Source organism: Gekko japonicus, unplaced genomic scaffold (genome assembly GCF_001447785.1).
Source record: "Gekko japonicus isolate JY-2015 unplaced genomic scaffold, Gekko_japonicus_V1.1 scaffold442, whole genome shotgun sequence".
In the NCBI taxonomy this organism is placed as follows: domain Eukaryota; kingdom Metazoa; phylum Chordata; class Lepidosauria; order Squamata; family Gekkonidae; genus Gekko; species Gekko japonicus.
In genome coordinates, this window is record NW_015174288.1 from 742386 (window position 1) to 761915 (window position 19530).

Genomic DNA, 19530 nt, shown 5'->3' on the forward strand with positions numbered 1-19530 from the left:
AGAAGAGCGCACTCCCACCATGTTAGTATAATTTGATGTTCCTTTCTTAATTTCTCTTCTGTTTTTAAAACATTATTCTTTTCTAATAATATATTATAACTAGCCTTTTTCTCCTTTACCAGAAGAGATGGCATTACAAAGGCCTCGAACGGTGCTACCCATCTAGCAGTTTTCCTATAAAATTTTTCTTTTATCTCATTCCAAACCTTGTTTAAAGCTCTTCTTAATACATGTTGATTAAATATAGAATGCACTTTATCCTCGTCATACCAAACGTAAGAATGCCACCCCATTTTTGGTCATGACCTTCTAATGACAATGTTCTACTATCTTCCAAGGTTAGTACTAACAACCTTAGTATTGTTATAAGTCTTATATTGCTTTTTAAGAAGTCAGAAGTAGAAGTGTTTAAAGTCAGATTATTAGTATAAATTGATTGTTAGATGACCACATTCAACAAATTTGAATTGAATTATGACCTACAAGCTAATTTTGCTAAGCAGTTTGTATGACCACCATCTCTTGGGTTTTTAGTGGGTTTTCTTTACTTTCACTCATAGTATGTAGTTCCCTGCCCTGATTTCATTGTAGTTTTATAGTTTGTAGTTTATAGAAAATGCAAATAAAAAAATCCCCTTTGGGGAGCACCAAGAAAAAAAAGTGTGGTTTAGATGTAACACCAAAGTTCCTGACTCAGTGATCTTCCTGTGTCCCACGACGATGTGACTTGATCACCAAACTGGGCTGGCCCTTTACCACAGATGTTAATAATAGTGGTAGGTGGCTCCTAATTGAAAGCCTGGTGGAAGAGCTCCATCTTGCAGGCCCTGAGGAACTGTAAAAGATCCCGCAGGACCTTGATCTCCACCAGTGAGGAGCTGCCACTGAGAAGGCCCTGGCCCTAATAACAGCAAGCCTGGTATCCTTAGGGCCTGGAATGATTAGTCAATGTTGTGACCCCGACTGTAGTGCTCTTTGGGGTATGTATGGGGAATGGCAGTCCCTCAGGTATGTCTGACCCTGGCCATATAGGGCTTTAAAGGTAAGTACCAGCACCTTGAAGCAAATTCGGTATGCTATTGTCTTCAACACAGGCCGGATGTGCTCCCATCAAGGGAGACCCATCAGAAGCCCGGCTGCAGCGTTCTGCACTAGCTGCAGCTTCTGGATTTGGGACAAGGGCAGCCCCATGTAGAGAGTGTTACAGAAGTCTAATCTTGAGGTGACCATCACATGGATCACTGTAGCCAGGTTGTTGCAATCGAGGAAGGGAACCAACTTCCGAATCAGCCGAAGATGGTAAAAGGCCGACTTAGTAGTGGCTGCTACCTGGGCCTCCATTGTTAAGGAGGGATCCAGGAGCACTCCCAAACTCCTAACCTCCAGAGCTGGCACTAATGGTGCCCCATCGAAGGTCGGGAGCGGGATTCCAATCCCCGAACAACCCTGACTCAGGCACAGGAAATCCATCTTCGCCGGATTTAATTTAAGCTGACTCAGTCTGAGCCAACCAGTCATGGCTTGCCAAGCCTGGTCCAGATCTTCCGGTCTGGAGTCCAACTGGTGACAACCCAGTCCATACCTCTGAGCAAGGGGGCGCATATAGATGCTAAATAACATCATGGAAAGCACTTCCCCCTGAGGCACTCTGCAATCAAGCAGATGTCTCCTGGACTGCTGTTCCCCTAGCACCACCCTTTGTCACCGACCCTGGAGAAAGGAAGCAAGCCATTGCAAGACAAGCCCCTGTATCCCCATATCAATGAGGCAGTCGGTCAGCAACCGATGGTCGACCGCGTCGAACGCAGCCGACAGATCCAACAGCATCAGTACTGCCGAGCTGTCCCGATACAGATGCCTTCGGAGGTCATCAGTAAGAGTGAACAGCGCTGTTTCCGTCCCATGTCCCAGGCAAAAGCCGGACTGGAAGGGATCTAATATGGAAGTGTCATCCAGGAAGCCCTCCAACTGTATTGCCACCGCCCTCTCAATTAATTTGCCCAAATAGGGCAAATTGGAAACCAGCCGATAGTTGGCCAATTTGGCCGGATCCAGAGATGGTTTTTTCAGGAGAGGGCGGACCATCGCTTCCTTGAGTGCCCCCAGGAACCGCCCGTCAGAGAGGGACTTGTTGATAATCTCCCTTAGGGCACCTCGAAACCCCTCATGGCCCGCTTTAATGAGCCAGGGAGGGCACGGATCAAGGCTGCATGTGGTTGGGCATACAGCTGCGAGCAATCTGTCGACTTCCTCCAGGCTGAGCGGGCTGAAATAACCTAAAGCCGGAACTGAAGATGCGCAAGGGGCCTTGAGTTCACTCACTGTTTCAACTGTGGCAGGGAGGTCACGGTGGAGCGCCAAGACTTTATCCGCAAAATAGCTTGCAAATGCCTCACAGCCAATATCCAATTCCCTAGCGTTTGATCTGCCCTGTGGCAGAGCTGTTATAGACCGAATCGATCTAAACAATTGGGCTAGGCGTGATTTCGCAGACGCAATCGTAGCCGCATAGAACTCTCTCTTAGCAGCTTTGACTGCCATCTCATAGGATCTCATAAACATCCTATAAGATGCTCTTGTAGCTTCGTCTCGAGCACAGCTCGACCGTCTCTCTAGCCATCTCAATTCTCGTTTCATAAGCCGCAACTCCTGGGTAAACCAGGGAGCAAGCCTAGAGTGAGGGCGCAGTGGGCGCTGGGGAGCAATCTCATCGATGGCTGCAGAGAGCCGACTGTGCCAATCATCTACAAGCTCATCCAACGAGCCGCCAGGGGGCCATCGGATCCTGGAGGGCCATTTGGAGCCACACTGGGTCCATTTGGCTCCGCAGGTGGGCTAAAATACCCTCGCCACCTAAACAGGGTCGGGGTGGAACATTCAGATGGACCCACAGGGCATGGTGGTCCAACCATGGTACTGCCAAAGCAGTAATTCGGTCCACTCTTACTCCAGCCGCAAAGATCAAATTGAGTGTGTGCCCAGCATGGTGAGTGGTTGTTATAAATTGGGAGAGTCCCAGCGCCGCCATGGATGACACTAGGCCAGCTGCCTGAATGGAAGCCATGTCATCGGCATGGACGTTGAAGTCACCCAGGACTATTAGCCTAGGTGTTCCAGCATCCAGCCTGATACGGCCTCCATCAGTGACGGCAGGCTATTGGCCGGTGCGTTAGGCAGTCGGTACACCAGCCAAATCACCACTCTCCCCGGCTTCCCACACCAGGCTGACACACCCAGTGCCCGAGATCTCCAACAGCGGGAGCGCCCTGATGGAGTAAACCTCCCGAATGAAAATAGCCACTCTCCCCCGCCCCCTAGTCCGTGATTGGTGTAGGACCGGGGCAAGCTGGGAGAGAGCTACGGTCTCCCCATCGCGCACCCAGGTCTCAGTTATGCATGCCAGGTCTACCTTCTGTTCCAACGGGAAGTCCTGAAGGACCATGGCAATTATTTATAGACCTGGTGTTGCACAGCACCAATGTCGGAGGGGGGTCATCCATCCTAGCCCCACTTCCGACAACTTTCAGGATGGGTCGCAGGCTGGAAGGGTGCCGAGCCATTCTGTTTCTCTGTGCCGCTCCCTTAGCTCTCTGCCTGGACCCACTGCTATACTTTCCCCTCCCCAGGAGCACCGGAATCTGTTGCCCAGGCATCGCTGCGCCAACCAGTCTTCGCGTTAGCCTCAGACCACTGGTGGGCTGATAGAATGCTCCCACTATTTACTGGCTGGTATATAGGGTACTATATACTCGCTGGTATATATGTACTCCCAAATATACCTGATACCAGTATCAGTATTTCACTGGTATTTGGGTCAATATTTGGAAACCCAAATATATTCAGCTCCATTATACCCTATGGGGACCGTACCCATAGAGTATAATGGAAAATTTCACTCCTGGAGCCATGCTGCAGCACGACTGTGAGTGAAGGGAAGGTATTTAAATTTTAAATACCTTTTCTACCCCTTCCCTCTCAGGCTCATGCTGCCTCTGCAGCATGACTCCAGAGCAAAGGGAAGGTAAAGTTTAAATACTTTCCCCTCCCTCTTGGGCATTGCTCCACAGAGGCGGCACAAGCCCAAGAGGGAAGGGAAGGTATTTAAAGTTAAAATACATTCCCTTAGCGGCACAACTCTTATCGGTATTTTTCAGGTATTTATTCAGCTCAGTATATACTGAGCGCACACCCCTAGGGAGGAGTATGAGGACTGGAGGATTAACCTGTAGAGCAAGAAAAACTTTTTCTTTCTTGTAGCTTGGTCTGGCCTTAAGCTGGCAAGTCAGCAGAGGGAGCACTTCCAGGTGCACCAATTTAGGGAGGTCTGATGTGTTTCAGCATGGTTCAGCAAGAACCATGCATAATGTGCACTTCAGACCTTCCTACCCCTCTGGGTCCACCTGGGTCACAGGGACTAGTGCAAGCCAGGCAAGATGCACTGCTGGCTTCCAGCAATGAATGCTTATGAGTCCTGAGAGGAGATAGTTTGGGCAGTCCTGATTGCCTACTTCAGCACTAAGCCATGAACAATGGGAAGCAATGGACTTCCGGTTTATGGCGACACGCAGGCAGACGCATCTCCCGGATGTCCCGGATATGCAATCTGCACACCAGCATGTAGGAGGGGGTGCGACGGGTTGCAACCCCCCCCCGAGCCTTGGTAAAAGGCTCCTAGCCAGGGGGCTTTTGAGGGCGACCTCTTCACTGGTGCGATGCTGGAGAATTGAGGCACTCCTCCGCCCTGAAGGTCCTGCTGCTGAGTGTCCGCGTGGAATTAGTGTGGCTGACTGGGACAAGCATTGGAGATCGGGTGAGAAAAACCGATGCTGAGCGTGGCCGGTTGGCCGGCAATGAACTGTGAGTCGGGTTGAAGCGAGCATGAAGATTTTAAAAGAAAGCTGCCCCCCCTTAATGAGCGACGAAAAGCGAGCGGGGGAGGGGCCCCTCCCAAACGCATAAACGAAAACACGGAAATAAAGAGGGAGGAGTGGAAAAATAAGCGTCTAAATCTGTTTTAAGAGACTTACCAGAGCGCAGGTAAGCATATGGGTGAATATCAGAGACTTTAGCAACTTTTAGAAAAGTAAATAATCCAAAAAGATGTCGGGAAAGAAACCAGATAAAGACAAACTGTTGAAAGCAAAACTAGTGGGCAGTCCTCGAACAGAAGAGACCACTGATCTTTCTAAAATGTTGGCAGATTCCTTGTGCCCTATGCTGGATGAGATGACTAATATCAAGCAACAATTGTCAACAATTGTCAGAGTTTGGCTTCACAGCAGCTACAACTGACTAAATCTTTAAATGCAACGGAGCAAATGGCAGAGGTGAAGGAAATGGACGCCAATACTAAAAAATTAAGAAAAAGGCGCAAAAGATGGAAATGAAACAAGCTACGGAAGAGTCACAACTTTTACAGCTGCAAATGGAGAAAGCAAATTTGGTCCTACGGTTCCAAGGGGTCCCGGAATCCAAAGGAGAGAATCTGAAGCAACTGTTGAGTGATGCAATAGCCCCAATGACAGATTTGACAGCGGAATATCTTTACAGTGAGATTGATGTGGTCTACAGGTCGTATTCCTTATACATCAAGAAAAATAATCTGCCTGGGGAAATAGTAGTCAGATTCTCAAAGAGACATGTGAGAGATTCTATTTTGAAAGCAACTACGGGAACACCCTTGAAAATTGGGGACAATAATATCAGGATTTTAAAAGACATTCCATTTGAAATAAGACAGAAGAGAAAAAAAATATAAAGACTTAATCCTTTTTTTTTTACAAACAAATGGCATCAGTTATAGATGGTTAATTCCAGAAGGCATCATTTTCAAGCTCCACGATAAAAAAGAAAAGGTTAACTCTGTTCCTAAAGCTCGTGAGTTTCTGAGAGCACAGCTGGGGGAACCAGCGGAGGACAAGAAGGAAGAAGAAAGCAAATCGGATGGCGAGTTAGGCTCGGTGTCTTCTGATGAGGACTCTCTCTCTGAAAAGGGGGCGGCAGCCCCCAAAAGTCCATATAAATTGAGGATAAGAAAAGATATGAGAAAATAAAGGCTGAAGGACTCTGAATTGTGCCTGAAAACTTAATAATAACTTTGGGATGCTCTGAGGGTTTCATTTAACAGATAAATGGATGGTTAAAAGATAAATAACTTAGCATAACCGACTAGACTATGTTCAATGTATTACTAGCATTTTAGATTAACACTGAGATAAGCTGATGTATTGATCTCCCACTCTTGGGGTTTTAGTTATTAGTGGGTTTCTTTTCTTTCTCCTTAGATGTAGTTTCCCTTCTTATATTTTCAGTTATACTTTGTAGTTTTGTGAAAAAACCAATAAAAAACTCCCCTTAGGGGGATTCAAACCCCCCCCCCAAATGGGAAGCAATGGTCAGATAATTACATTGGCCCTGATTGGCTAGGCTGCTGCGGCTGACCGAAGAGACCCACAATTCATTTACCTTGGAGTCCATTTCCATCAAGAGTTTGTCAAGCATCTTCTGCCAGTCTTGCTCTTGCCCAGCCATCTTGTTTAGCAGCTCTTGCATCATCTTATGCAACTGCTCTGTGGTGGCATCAAACTGGGTACGGCTGACCTTTGCAGCCAGGGCAGTCTTATCTGCTTTCTGGAAAGAAGGACACAAGATGGGGATGATCTTTGGGTTGAGCTGTATTGCAAACAGTTCCCCTCTCCTTCCCTCCAGTGCATGTAGTTTTGAATTTCCCCAGTCCTCCAAGGAAGGCAAAGATCAGCATCCTTCTACAAAAAAAAAGGAAGGAAGGAAGGAAGGAAGGAAGGAAGGAAGGAAGGAAGGAAGGAAACTTCTCACAGCTGCTCTGTTTATCAGCTATGGAGCTGAGAGCAGAACCCAGGCCTACATCTACTATATGTATGGCCTTCTGTAAATGGAGCCCATTGCTGGTTCTTGACGTGCACAACTACAAGAAGACATCCATTTCAACTCCTTACCACATCGATCTCCATCACAATCCGGTCTTTGTCAGCTTTATCTTTTTCTAGCTTCTCCAGGGACTTGAACAACATCTGTAAAGAACAAGGGGTCAAAGTGAGTTACTAAAAATATAAGCCTGTTTCCTGCACAGTATACAGATCGCTTGTCTGTGCAGCATTGTCACCCAGTACCAAGATGTGGAATGCTCGTGGCATCTACCAGGAGGGTCCCCTTCGTCTGATGTTGGACATCACCCTGCTGTGCGTCAAGATCACCTACACTGATCTCTCTCTGCTTCTGGTGATGATCATCTATGAGAGTGCTTGTCGTGGTGTTCAGCTTCTCACAGTCATCTTGAACTTGGAGGATAGTCGTTTGGATGTTGTTGAGCATCTCTTCCTCCTGTTTGTAGAGCCAATAAAGCAATAAAGGCTTCAAATGATATACTGGGGGCCAGCCTATGGTTTCCCAGTTCCTGCTTAGGACACCTTTAAAGCTCTGGTCTTAGGAAGCTGGGATTGGAGGAGGGATGAACAAGGGGTTTCTTGGACACTGCCTTGAAAAAGAACCAGCAAGAGTTTGTGAGTGCACAGTTTCCATTCATTTCCACAAGAAATTTCTGAGGAACTGCACACAAAGAGAGAATATGGGCTAGATGGATTATTTTTTCAGAGGGTCAGTTGTGCAGCAACATGGCACCTGCTTTGCATGCAAAAGGGCCAATCTCTAGTTTAAAAGTGATGGAAATTACCTTTTCCCACCTGAAACCTTGGAAAGTTCCTGCCAATTAGAGGAGTCAGTACTGAACTAGACGGACAATGGCCTAGCTTGCTATAAGGCAGCTTCACAGGTTTACATGTTCATATCTAGCCACTGTAACAATGTTGTATTCCCTGTGAGAAGGACTGTTTAAAATTACCCTAGCTGCATGGGAGTGGCCTTTTCAGGGTGCTTGACCCAATCCCATTCATGGGGTCTCATAAGCTTTCCCCATAGTGTCGGCACACACCACTTCCACCAAGATGATGATACTATGATAAGGACTCATGGGACCATTGCCTGCCCACATAGTTGAATCCCAGTTGATCCAGAACAGATCCGATGCAGCAATGTTGAAATGCCCTCAAAGAGTCAGTACATAAAAAGAAAATTGCAATTCTCACACTTCCCCCTCCCTCCCAATCCTGATTTAGAATCTCAGTTTGTGGGCAAGGGGGGAAAATTATATGTTGAAGTGCTCAGATTTGAGAATCACAACAAACGGTGGTTAGACTGAAGATGTCTTAAGACAGGAAATCTTCAGCCTTGGCTCAGCATGCCAGGGGAGAAGGGGGTGGGGAGAACACATGGTCCAGAGGATTTTGGGCTTGACCCGATGGCTGTTTCTTTGTGATGTTCAAATACAGCCCGACAGAAGTCCTATGATTAACTTCCCATCCTTTGAAAGCTAGACCCCATTTTAAAAAGCCATCAGACCATGCGGTTCTCATGATCATCTAGTGAAAACAGAGGCAAGCACTGGCTTAGCGGCCTCAAAGATGATTTTCATCTTCCAGGAACTTAACTAACGGCTGCCTCACTTCCTAGTAAAAGGTAAAGGTTCCCTTGCTCGAAAGCCAGTCGAATCCGACTCTAGGGTTGCGGTGCTCGTCTCCATTTCAAAGCCGAAGAGCCAGCGCTGTCCGAAGACGTTTCCGTGGTCATGTGGCCGGCATGACTAAACACCAAGGCGCACGGAACGCTGTTACCTTCCCACCGAAGTGGTACCTATTTATCTACTTGCAATTTCTTGCTTTCGAACTGCTAGGTTGGCAGGAGCTGGAACTAGAGACGGGAGCTCACTCCGTCATGCGGTAACCCGGGTCTCGAACTGCTGAACTACCGACTTTCCACAGCCTGCAGTTCAGCGTCTTAACCACTTGAGACACGACAGCTCTTGCCTCACTTCCTACAGCTATTTAAAATCAGAGTTGAGACAGAAGGCCATGGAACTGAACAACAGAAGAGCAAAATAGAGGAGGCTCTTGGTCTTTAATGCCACTTAAACTCAGGCAGGCTGCTTGAAACCTACTGAATCCTACTGCAGCTGAGCAAAAGGAGGAAGGCAGATAAGAAATAGCCTCCCAAGAGGCATGAAAAGTTAACCAGCCAAACATTTAGATGATGCAAATGACACATTTTTACATGTGACGTGGTGGCAGGGGCTGTTGGTTAAGCTAGGATGATTTGAAGACTCTTAGGACCTGGCCGGGAACCATTCTCAGAACACCATCCGCTACACCTGCTTGTGCATTGTAGGTGAAGAGCTGCCACCTCAGATACGTCTGAATGTCCCAGAGACTCACCCACCACCTTTTTGGAACAGGAGGACAGCAGTGGAGGTAGGGTAGGGGGAGAGATACAGGAATCTTGTATACAGAGAAGGTAGGATAATATATGCATTAGGTGAGCAGGTTGAGTTGCATGATCTTCTGATCTCTTTTGGACCTACAATTTGGCGGCCTCTGCTTCTAAGGGTGCATTCAGATGTTACAACAGATGGCAATTAAAATGAGGTCAGACGTGAACCCAACATGTGCACTGTGCTCAAGCACTCCCATCACTCTTCCCACCTCCCTTTCTTGTCTCTTGGTGCTTCAATCAAAACTTACTGGCTTGAATTGAGTTCATTTCCACCGGTGGAACATTTCCACTGGTGGAAATTGTTCTATCTGCAGAAATGCTACACTGAACCCCAGCTTCTAAGTCTAGATGTCAGGCCGCTGAAGCCACCTGCATAGATAACAAACAATCCCCTTTCAGGCCTTTCCAACAAGCATCAAATGAGCCCATGTTACCTTCTGCGGGGATTTCCTCTGTCTTCAGATACACATTTGAAGGTTGAGCTCAACTGAGCCAGGTTCTCTTGTTGGCCTTACCTGGCGCTCCTTGGGTTTCTTGGCCATTTTGCCTTCTGCCTGCCTCAACATGAACTTGTTTATTGAATCCTGCAGCTGCTCATAACGCTTGAACAGCTGGCTTACTTTCTCACTGACATCTAAGCTGCAAGCTGCGCATGTGCTCTGCTGGACCTGAGCCACCCCAGGTTCTGGAGTAGGTGGCATGCTCATGGACAGCAAGGTGGATGAAGAGGCCATCATGTTCTCCATGACCGATCTAAGCTTGTCTAACTGTGGGCAAGCAAGGAGAGAAGGAGGAGTCTGGTTAAGGGAATCTGACAGCAGAATATCTCTATTTTCATCAGACCTGGGGAGAGGGAAGCAGAATCAGGTTTCTCTTATGGAGAACTTTTGGTTTCATGAAAATCTTGGTTGTTCTCTTTATGCAAAGGGGGATATAGAAATAGTACTGCTCCTTGTATACCACTGAGACTGACAGGGTCCCATTCTGCTCCCCATAGATGAAGAAAGGGAAGGGGAGTTTTAATAGCAGGAAGGGAGCTGAGACAGAGGGACATCTGCCTATGAACACCTTATGCCCTATAAAAGCCTGCAGCCAGCCCTCAAGAGTATGACTATACTGCCCAATATAGAGGATTACAGAGGGAGTTTTTCTTTTGAAAACCTAGAAAAGGCAACTACCCAAGTAGTAGACTTTGGGATTCTGCAGTTTGGGGGCCAAAGGGCTTTATCCTGACCTGGATGAGAGAAGAGAAAGGAAGTTGATGCTAGCTACTCTGTGTAAAAGTAGCATTTTCATCTAAGTCAAAACTGCCCTTTGGGATTTCTAGAAGGAAAGTGACCACATGACACCTCTCCCTACAACTTTCCACAAGGTTCACTTATTAATTCAGACTGTCACATGTGTGGGCCAATTCACACACTATATTTTATGTGGGTTGTATCTAACTTCCCGACTTTCAATCAGGTGCGAGTGGAGAGTGCCCCTCAATTCTCACAGGTATTGTGTCCCATTTGGATCAGGACTGTGGTGCATACGGAAAAGGGGCTTCCGCACTGTGCTTTTTCCTGACCTGAAGTGGCCCAGGGGTGTCTAGCTGCTCAGCAGGGGAAACCTGTGGGTACCCAAGCAGTGCCCATGAAGCCCCCAATGGGGCAAAGGGTGCCTTGGGACCATTTCAGGTTGGGGAAAAAATGCGGGGGGGGGGAGGCTCAGGCACTTCCTCTTCATGTGACATGGTCTCAATCTGAATTAGGCACCACGTGGGAATTGAAGGGAAACGGCAGCTCACATCTGACTGAATGATGGAGCAGGGAACCCAGACATAACCCATGCGAATCAAAGTTTTTAGTATGGACAGCATGATTCCAAACTCTTGTTCAGTAAAGTGGGATTTATGCCAGTTGTGGCTGCAAGTATAAAACATTTACCAGCTCATTAGGTCATATGCATGTTTTGGGTAGCTGGCAAGTGGGTCTGGCAAGCTAATCAAGCAGACAATATTGTTGATACTCCTCATTGTTATTCAGCACTAACTGCAAGGCAGAAGCCAACATAAAGAGAACTTGGACAATCTTAATCTTCAGTTTCTAGGCTGACTTGCCCCATATCAGGGCTTATCCTTGGCAGTGTAGGATTATGTCATTCATGGGCAAGATGCCTCTTGCAATGGGCAAGGGTCCCAAGGGGGGGGGAGATGCGGTTGGCAAATGCTCTAAACCACATTTATTTATGTATTTAAACCACTTGTGTGCCCACATTTGTTTATTTAAACCATTTACAGACCACCTTTCTGCCGTAGTATTCACGGCAGCTAACAAATAATTAAAAGCAGGCAATATAACATACCACACGTCTAATAAAGCCCTCAAAGAAAATAAAAACAGCAGCAGTGTGGGAAAGTAGTTAACACACCAGCTTCTTCATTCCCTGAAAGCCCACCTAAGTAAAAGATTTGGCTTGGCGTTGAAAAGACAGAAGGGAGAGAGGAATGAATGGCCAGGAGGAACTCAGGGTAGCCAGCCAGGAATGAAGAGCATGGCAAGCCGCTTGTGCTGGTCCTGATCCCTCTTGCTGACCTGTTCTTGTAAGTCAAGGGCAGTGTCGGTCACCGACTGCTCCAGTGTCGCTTTCCCCTTATCCTGCTTGTCTCTCAGCTCCTTTAGCTCTTTCTCTATCTCCTGCACTGTTCCTCTGTACCGCAAAGCCAACAACAGAGAAGAATTATGCATCAAACATGAGAAACAATTTATGAGTATAAGTGTGTTTTGTCTGTTCCCTAGCTCTCCAATGCACACATGGGATGCTGGGGGGGGGTAGGGTAGGGTAACCTGCTGAAACCAGCCCCCCAGAAGCTTCAGTGCATCTCCTCATCCCATTCTGCCAAGACCAGAGCTTTTAATTTTATTTACCACTAGGAAAAAGGCCCGTTGTGGAAATAAATACAACGACCTCTAGAAAGAGGCTCTGGGCGGGTGCCCCGGCCTTGGACACTCAGTGTCAATTTGCTGTGGTGACCTCATCAGGGTATAATGACACTGAGTCCACCATTTTCTCCAGAGGAACTGATCTCTGCTACCCTAAAGAACAGTTGTAATTTTGAGTGATCTCCAGCCCTCACCTGGAGATTGGCAACGATGGTTCCCCAGAAGGGAATAGTTGGTTTGGAGGGTGGAGTCTATGGCTTTGTACCTGTCCGAGGTCCCACGCCTCCTGAAACCTCACCCTCTCCAGGCTCCATCCCTCACCTCTCCAGGCATTTCCCACCTGGAGTTGGCAACCCTATCTCCTGCCCAGCCAATCATCAACCTACGTTTATTTCCCCCTCACTCTTCAGCTTTCCACCCCCCCCCACACACCTGCAGCCTCTCCCGTGCTCTGAAGCCCTGACTGCTACGTCACATTGGCTGTCATACGGGGGCCACCTCAGCAGCATATAAGGATACAGAGCCCACCATTTTCTCCAGGGGAACTGATCTCTGCCATCTGGAAAGCAGTTGTAATTCTGAGTGATCTCCAGCCCTCACCTGGAGATTGGACACATTTTACCTCAGAACAGCAAAACTGCTTAGAATGTTAGAGGCAAAAGCCAATCAAGTCGCATATGCACATGACCTCTGTGTTCCGAGGCAGAGGCCAATGAGGCTGCATATGCAAATAACCTCTGGGTACTGACTGGCTATGGGGGGGGGAGGAACAGCAAAATGTTCAGAATGTTGGAGGCAGGACTCAGGCAAAGCAGCCAGTGGATAGGGAGACCCTCTGAATGACAGATCAGAGAGCGAACTGATTTTGGAGCGTGTGGAATGTTCTAGAGAAGTGCCACCACCATTTGGCTTTTATTTATAAGGGAGATTGTATCATGTGGCAATGCAAACAGTCCTGACGGTATGTGCAATGTGCCAGTAATTCCTCTTCCAGCTACTTTCCCCAGTAATGCAAAGTCATGTATGTGGGAAGGAAGACAAGCCAGCACCATTATTGGGCAACTGCTGAGGGCTGGTGGGGCGGGACTTGGGAAGGCTTGCTACAGTGCAGCAGTAGCAATCAAAACCTGCTCTCTCTCTTGGGGTGGGGGGAGTGATATTAACGGTACTGTACTGTAATGGACTGTACCCTTCTAGAGATTCAGCCTGTGCGACCCTCCTCTCTTCCTTCGCATACACACCACTGCCACGGGTACACACAGGGGCCCCCTCCTCTTCTGCCAGGTAGAGGGCAAGCATCAATGGTTGCGGCACACCACTGGCCACTGTTCACTCACTTCCCTGAGAAAACAATGGCAACAGCCACCATCCAAACCAGCTGGACAGGCAGGCTAGTGGCAACTTCGTGGTGGCAGCAGATGTTTAGTCACCATGGCCAGTGTATGAGAAACAATGGCAACTGGGAGCAGGTGGCTGCTATTTGCTTGCCTTTTTTCTCTGTCCCAGTCATGGCAGTACTTAGGAAGGAGCCTGCTGGAGAGCATCTTGCCAGGGGCTCCCAAAAACCTGACCTACGGAGAAACAAGTTGGGCTTGCGAGGCTATGGGATAGGGGAAGGGACTTAGAACAGCTCTTTAAAACTTTCTGACATGGTAACAGCTCTGTCCCACGTTTGTCTTCGGTCCTCTCGCTTCTGTCAACAATGACTTCTTAAGCACCATGCAGGCCTTGCCTCAAAGTCAAACGACGTTTGAATGGGTAACCCAATCTTTGTTCCTTTTCAGCCAACTTTCTGAAACATCTCATGGTTTAAAAAGAAACCAGCACCCGTTACCTGAAGGACAGCGAAGAGCCTTTTTGGATATTTCAAAATTCTACAGGGTGTGCACAGGAATAACATAAATGTGTTGAGAGGCGTTTTCTTTTTATAATTCATCAGGGGGGGGGAAACATTCAAAGTATGAATATTGACCAAACGGTGTTTTGCTGGGGGGAAAGTGAATTTTTAATCATCCCTCATTTATACTCCCCCAAACAAAAAAAGTCTTTGGAACAGCTTTACAGGAACTTATTATAGTTATGCCCTGACCTGGATGCAGGGCTCTTTTTGTAGCAGGAACTCCTCCGCATATTAGGAACTTATTATAGTTATGCCCTGACCTGGATGCAGGGCTCTTTTTGTAGCAGGAACTCCTCCGCATATTAGGCGACACACCCCTAATGTAGCCAATCCTCCAAGAGCTTACAGTAGCCCCTGTAAGAAGAGCTCTGTAAGCTCTTGGAGGATTGGCTACATTAGGGGTGTGTCGCCTAATATGCGGAGGAGTTCCTGCTACAAAAAGTAGCCCAGTCTCCTCAGATCATTCATTGCATGGGAGACCCCCAAGAAAGTCTAGGAGGCTGGCAATGGCAAACCACCTCTGAACGTCTCTTGCCATGAAAACCCCCATGAGGAGTTGCCATCAATCGGCTGTGTCTTGATGGAGAAAAAAATATATAGTCCCACAACTGAGAAAGACAAGGTGTTCCATTGATCTAAATACAGATAAATGGGTTGAGATGTATGGTGTGTTTTTTTTTTTTTATGTGCTCTTCGTATTATCGTGATGATTTTATGAGATGAAGATAGAACAGGGCTCTCTATTTTACTGCTGCACGTGAACTTCACAATATACAGGCAATGGTCGTTTGGAGGAGGCCTGCCGCCACAAATCACGGCATTAGCCAACGAAGCTGAGATTCGATTCCCCCCCCTTATGTGCTTCATCTTCCTAGTTTTACCTGAGATAACCTATCTGCATGTTGATCTGACCAGCTCCCTCCACTGGCGTAGCATCTGTGAGTGGCACTGCCGCCAGATCTCCTTCAATAATTCTCTGAATCTTGTCTATCTAGAATCACAATTGGAAAGAATGAGGAGCCCTAAACTGATGGTTGCCTCTCAAGGAATTTAGTCAACATGCTGACCTGTTCTTTGTAGTAAAGGAACACATTCCTCCCTATTGCAGGTAATGCCTGCTTCTAGGGACTAATGCTTGCATGTATCACAGCTGAATTTAATCTTAAATTGACTGATTGGTAAGAAAGAAGGGCATTGTAATGTCCTAGTATACTGTGCTTGTAATGGATGAGACGCATGGCTGAAGCCAGGCTCAATCAGGAGATCAAAAATAGCAATACAGCAAGAACCAGGAAGGGGGACACAAGGAAGAAACAGCAGCAGGACAAGCTGGATAGCCTACTGCAGTGGTGGCGAACCTATGGCACGGGTGCCAGAGGTGGCACTCAGAGCCCTCTCTGTGGGCACGCCTGCCATCGCCCCAGCCAGGCCCAGACCGTCATTAAAGTGTCAAATTCTCTGCCAAATAATTTGAAGTAAATGAAAGCATTTGGGATTGCTTTCCTTACTTTGTTTGGATCATCTTAAGTTAACGTATGAGTTGTCTTTTCTAAAGTAAAACCTCAGTACTCAGGTTAAATTGCCGTGTTGGCACTTTGCGATGAATAAGTGGGTTTTGGGTCACAGTTTGGGCACTCAGTCTCTAAAAGGTTCACCATCACTGGCCTACTGTAACCCAGTGGCTTCTGATGATGCGTTATTTTATGCATCTAACTGAACCATTAACTCTGCATAGATCTGAATCCTCAGGGTGAGAACAGGACAGTATGACCCAGAATGGTCAGGAGGAAAGCAGATTTGATAAAGTCCAAATTATTTTTATTTCATACACTGCAGTAAGTGAATCACAGTGAATGAGCTTGAGATGGGAGGGGAAAGTGCTAGGGCGAAAGAGGGAATGCGGCTGAAGAGAAAAGAGGACAGCAAAGAAAAATCAAAATATGTTTGCATTTTTGTTAATTTTTTAAGGCAGCAGCAATAACATAAAACATGACTTTATCAACGCCTGGATTTGTGACACAGCTATCACGCAGGACGTAGAGTTACAAAATGAGAGCTGTAGCTGTTATTGGAGAAGGTCTAACAAGGGATGAGCACAAAACGAACCATGAGCCAAAAATCATAATGAATTTGGGTCAGGTTGTGGTTCGCAAGCAAGGCACGGCTTGTGCAATCGCATGTCTCATGACCTGCTGTGTTTTTCACTGGGGCTCGTGGGTGTGTTTTGTTGGCCAGACATGCTTGCGCTGATCAATCAATTGTCAAGGCAATGGGGAGATGGACTTCTGCAAACCTTTTGCAGCCCTGGAAATGCCTATAGTGGCCCTCCAAAGCCAACCAGAGAGCTCCCATTCTGCTCTATGGGAGCAAAACGGCTATACCCCCAGCTCACACACAGCTGTGTTTACTTGGCAGCAGTCTGGAGATGAGCTGTAATCCAAAGCCAATCTGCACACAACTTGGAGGGCAGGTAGAAGGGCATCCTGGGGAGGTCTGCTGCGAGTTTGATGCCTCTAGTTTGCAGGGGATCATTCAACAAGAGCACTTTCCTGGGGCATCTGCTTTGGGGGCCTGTAACTTGGCCCCCCTAAATCCAATCTTTATCAAACATGGAGGGCAGGTAGAGGACAGTCAGCTGAAGACTCACTGAACGTTTGGTGTCTCTCGCCTGCAAGAGGGCTGTTCTACCATGCCACAAACCCACAAACCTTGAACCAGCTCATAAAACGGAAAGGCTCGTGGAAATGTGTGGTTCGGTGCTCATGAAACCTCACGAGCTACGAACCTCCACAAACCTCCATTTTTCTGGGTTGTGCCCATCCCTAGGTCTGACTAACAAAGTTCAGAATGAATAATTACATTAGTGTCTGAGAAAAGAAGCCCTTCCTTTGAAGATCAGCAGATATATGGGGCTGTTCTCCCAAACTGGCACCCATGTGTTGAGTCTTCTTGATTCCTGATCCCCAGTAATGCGACATCATCACAATGTGCATTTTAAAATCCATGTTCAATATCACTGGTGGTGATAAAATGGACGTTATGTATCACAAAGTGGACTACATATGAAGATGGATTAAGATAACTCAAGAGGGATGTGGTTTTCAGAAGCAGCCTCATATCTCCAGCAAACATGTAGGTGGTTCCGCCTTAAGACCTTTACCTTTGCTATAAAGCCAACCCCATTGTTTGCAGCTACTGAGCTTGTACAGAAGACCACAGTGGAGTAGTCTGACCACACACATCAGCCCATCAAGGGGTAGGGAGCATTTTAACACATATGTGCCACCAATGTTCCCTCTAAGCTGTGAAGTCTTGTGAGCAAAAGTTCTACTTTGTGAGCTACTGGCATTCAAGTTGTGAGCGAGCGATTTGGCTGCTGCATGAATCAGTTTGCTCTGGAGCCATCCTTCCTGAGCTGAGACAAAAACGTGTGAGCCAAAGGCTAAAAAACTATGAGCTAGCTCACACTAACTCAGCTTAGAGGGAACCCTGTGTGCCACATATATGCAGAATGTGCTGCAAAATGGCTACCCATTTAGGCTCAATATCTTTGACTAACCTGACAACAGTAATATTCAGCAGTGGACAATGAGAAGGTTCCCTGGGTGCAAATCATCAATTATTACTATAGGGAACTGAGGGGGATGGGAAAGCTTGTCCTTACCAGTAACCATCAACAATGGCAGTGGTGGAGGCAACAGCCTGTTCAGTCTGCACTGTGCGAATATGCAGTTGCTCCAACACAATCATGGCTGTTGACATGCAGAGGCAACCATATGTTTTCACGAGTTGACTGAACTGCCCTTTTCTTCACTACCACTTCCTAGGGTTACTACTGAAACGGGAGGGCTTTCCCCTTCTCCCCATTCTCCCTGCAATGACAGTGAATGGCCCCACCAAAGAACCATCCCACTAGCCCCTTCTGCTAACTTCTCACTTTCAAGATCTAGAGGACACTGACAAAGGATTATAAACATCTAATTCTCAACATCTGTGACTTCTTAAATTTGGAACTGGAGCCATGAATAAACAAGACAGATCTTTTTATAACCTTGAGAAAAGCCCCAGGTTTGCAGAAAAATCTGAAATCTTTAAAAAAGAAAAGAAACCCTCAAAACATTGGGTGGCTAAAACACTGCACATTAATAGAAGTAGCACCTATACCTGTAAGAAATGAATGCTGTCTACCATAGCCATTGTGGGAGTTGCTAAGCAACCACAACAATATTGCCAATCAAGCCTTGGTTTCTGTCAGTAAAAGGCAGGGGCAGGGCACAGGGCTCTCTTGAGGGCTATTTTGGACTTTGATGAAGGACTCATTGGGGCCAGTCCCAACAGCAACCACTAGCAAGCCTGGCTGCTTGCTACTGTTCAACAGCAGCCACTACACGAAAACTAGTGTGATGTTGCAGTTAGAGTTTCAGATTAAGATCCGGAAGACCCAGATTCAAATCCCCACTCTTCTGTGGAAGCTCGCTGGGTTTGTTTGGGCTAGTCACATACTCCGCAGCCTAACCTACCTCACAGGATTGTTGTGAAGATAAAGTGGAGGACAGAACAATACAAGATGCTCTGACTCCCCACTTGGGAGAAAGGTGGGGTATAAGTGAAGAAAATAAATAATAAATATAGCTGAAAATAAGGGGGCAGATAAAAAGTAGGTGGCTGATGGGGGGAAAGAGAGAAGGAACCAGGGATAGCGGAGAGGATATGGGGGCTACCAGGAGGAGGGAAACCGGCAATAATGGGAGAAGGGATACATAGAAAAATAAGATGCTCCACGGAAGTCCTTGAGGGTCTGCAACCCATTACTTATTATTTACAAACACACGAGAAAGGACAAAAACCAAGCAAATTATAGGATTAAATGTTGACGAGTTGTTATTAATACATGGGATATAGATCTAGCATGATTTCTGGGGAACACTCATCTCCACCCAAGACCCTGCAGAGCTGCTGCCAAGCAGAGCAGACAAGTCTAAGCTAGATGGGCCATGAGTAAGAATCTGTCTAAGGACAGGTCATAGCTGAGGGAGAAATTAATGAAGCAAGCATATGGACAATTTAAAATGCTACAGCAATGCACAAAGTGGTTTCAACTGCAGGACACGGTGCTTCTGGGGTACTTCTTTTGAGAAAACCAGGCTGCACAAATTCTTGTCGCATGCATGGAAACAAGCTATCCTCACCTTCTCTTTTTCATCTCTCATGTTGTCTTCCATGGACTTCAGTACAGCAAGCTGTTCATTAAGGTTGGGTGGGATGTTGGCAAGGCTCCTATCAACTATCCAGAAGCAAGGAAAGAACAACAATGACCAAATCACACATGGCTAAGAGATCCCCAAG

At 46.9% G+C, this 19530-nt stretch overlaps 1 protein-coding gene across 1 annotated transcript in view; it reads right to left on the reverse strand.

Annotated features, from left to right (window-relative positions):
* The window catches only part of QRICH2 (glutamine rich 2), a 68647-nt gene that overhangs the window by 24550 nt on the left and 24567 nt on the right, over positions 1–19530 (reverse strand). Inside the window, exons 6-12 of the mRNA XM_015423997.1 lie at positions 19374–19468; positions 15066–15175; positions 11937–12051; positions 9876–10127; positions 7237–7359; positions 6975–7049; positions 6466–6630 (exon numbers count right to left, since the gene is read on the reverse strand). Coding sequence (XP_015279483.1) covers positions 6466–6630; positions 6975–7049; positions 7237–7359; positions 9876–10127; positions 11937–12051; positions 15066–15175; positions 19374–19468 — 935 coding nt within the window. The remainder of the gene's footprint in view (positions 1–6465; positions 6631–6974; positions 7050–7236; positions 7360–9875; positions 10128–11936; positions 12052–15065; positions 15176–19373; positions 19469–19530) is intronic.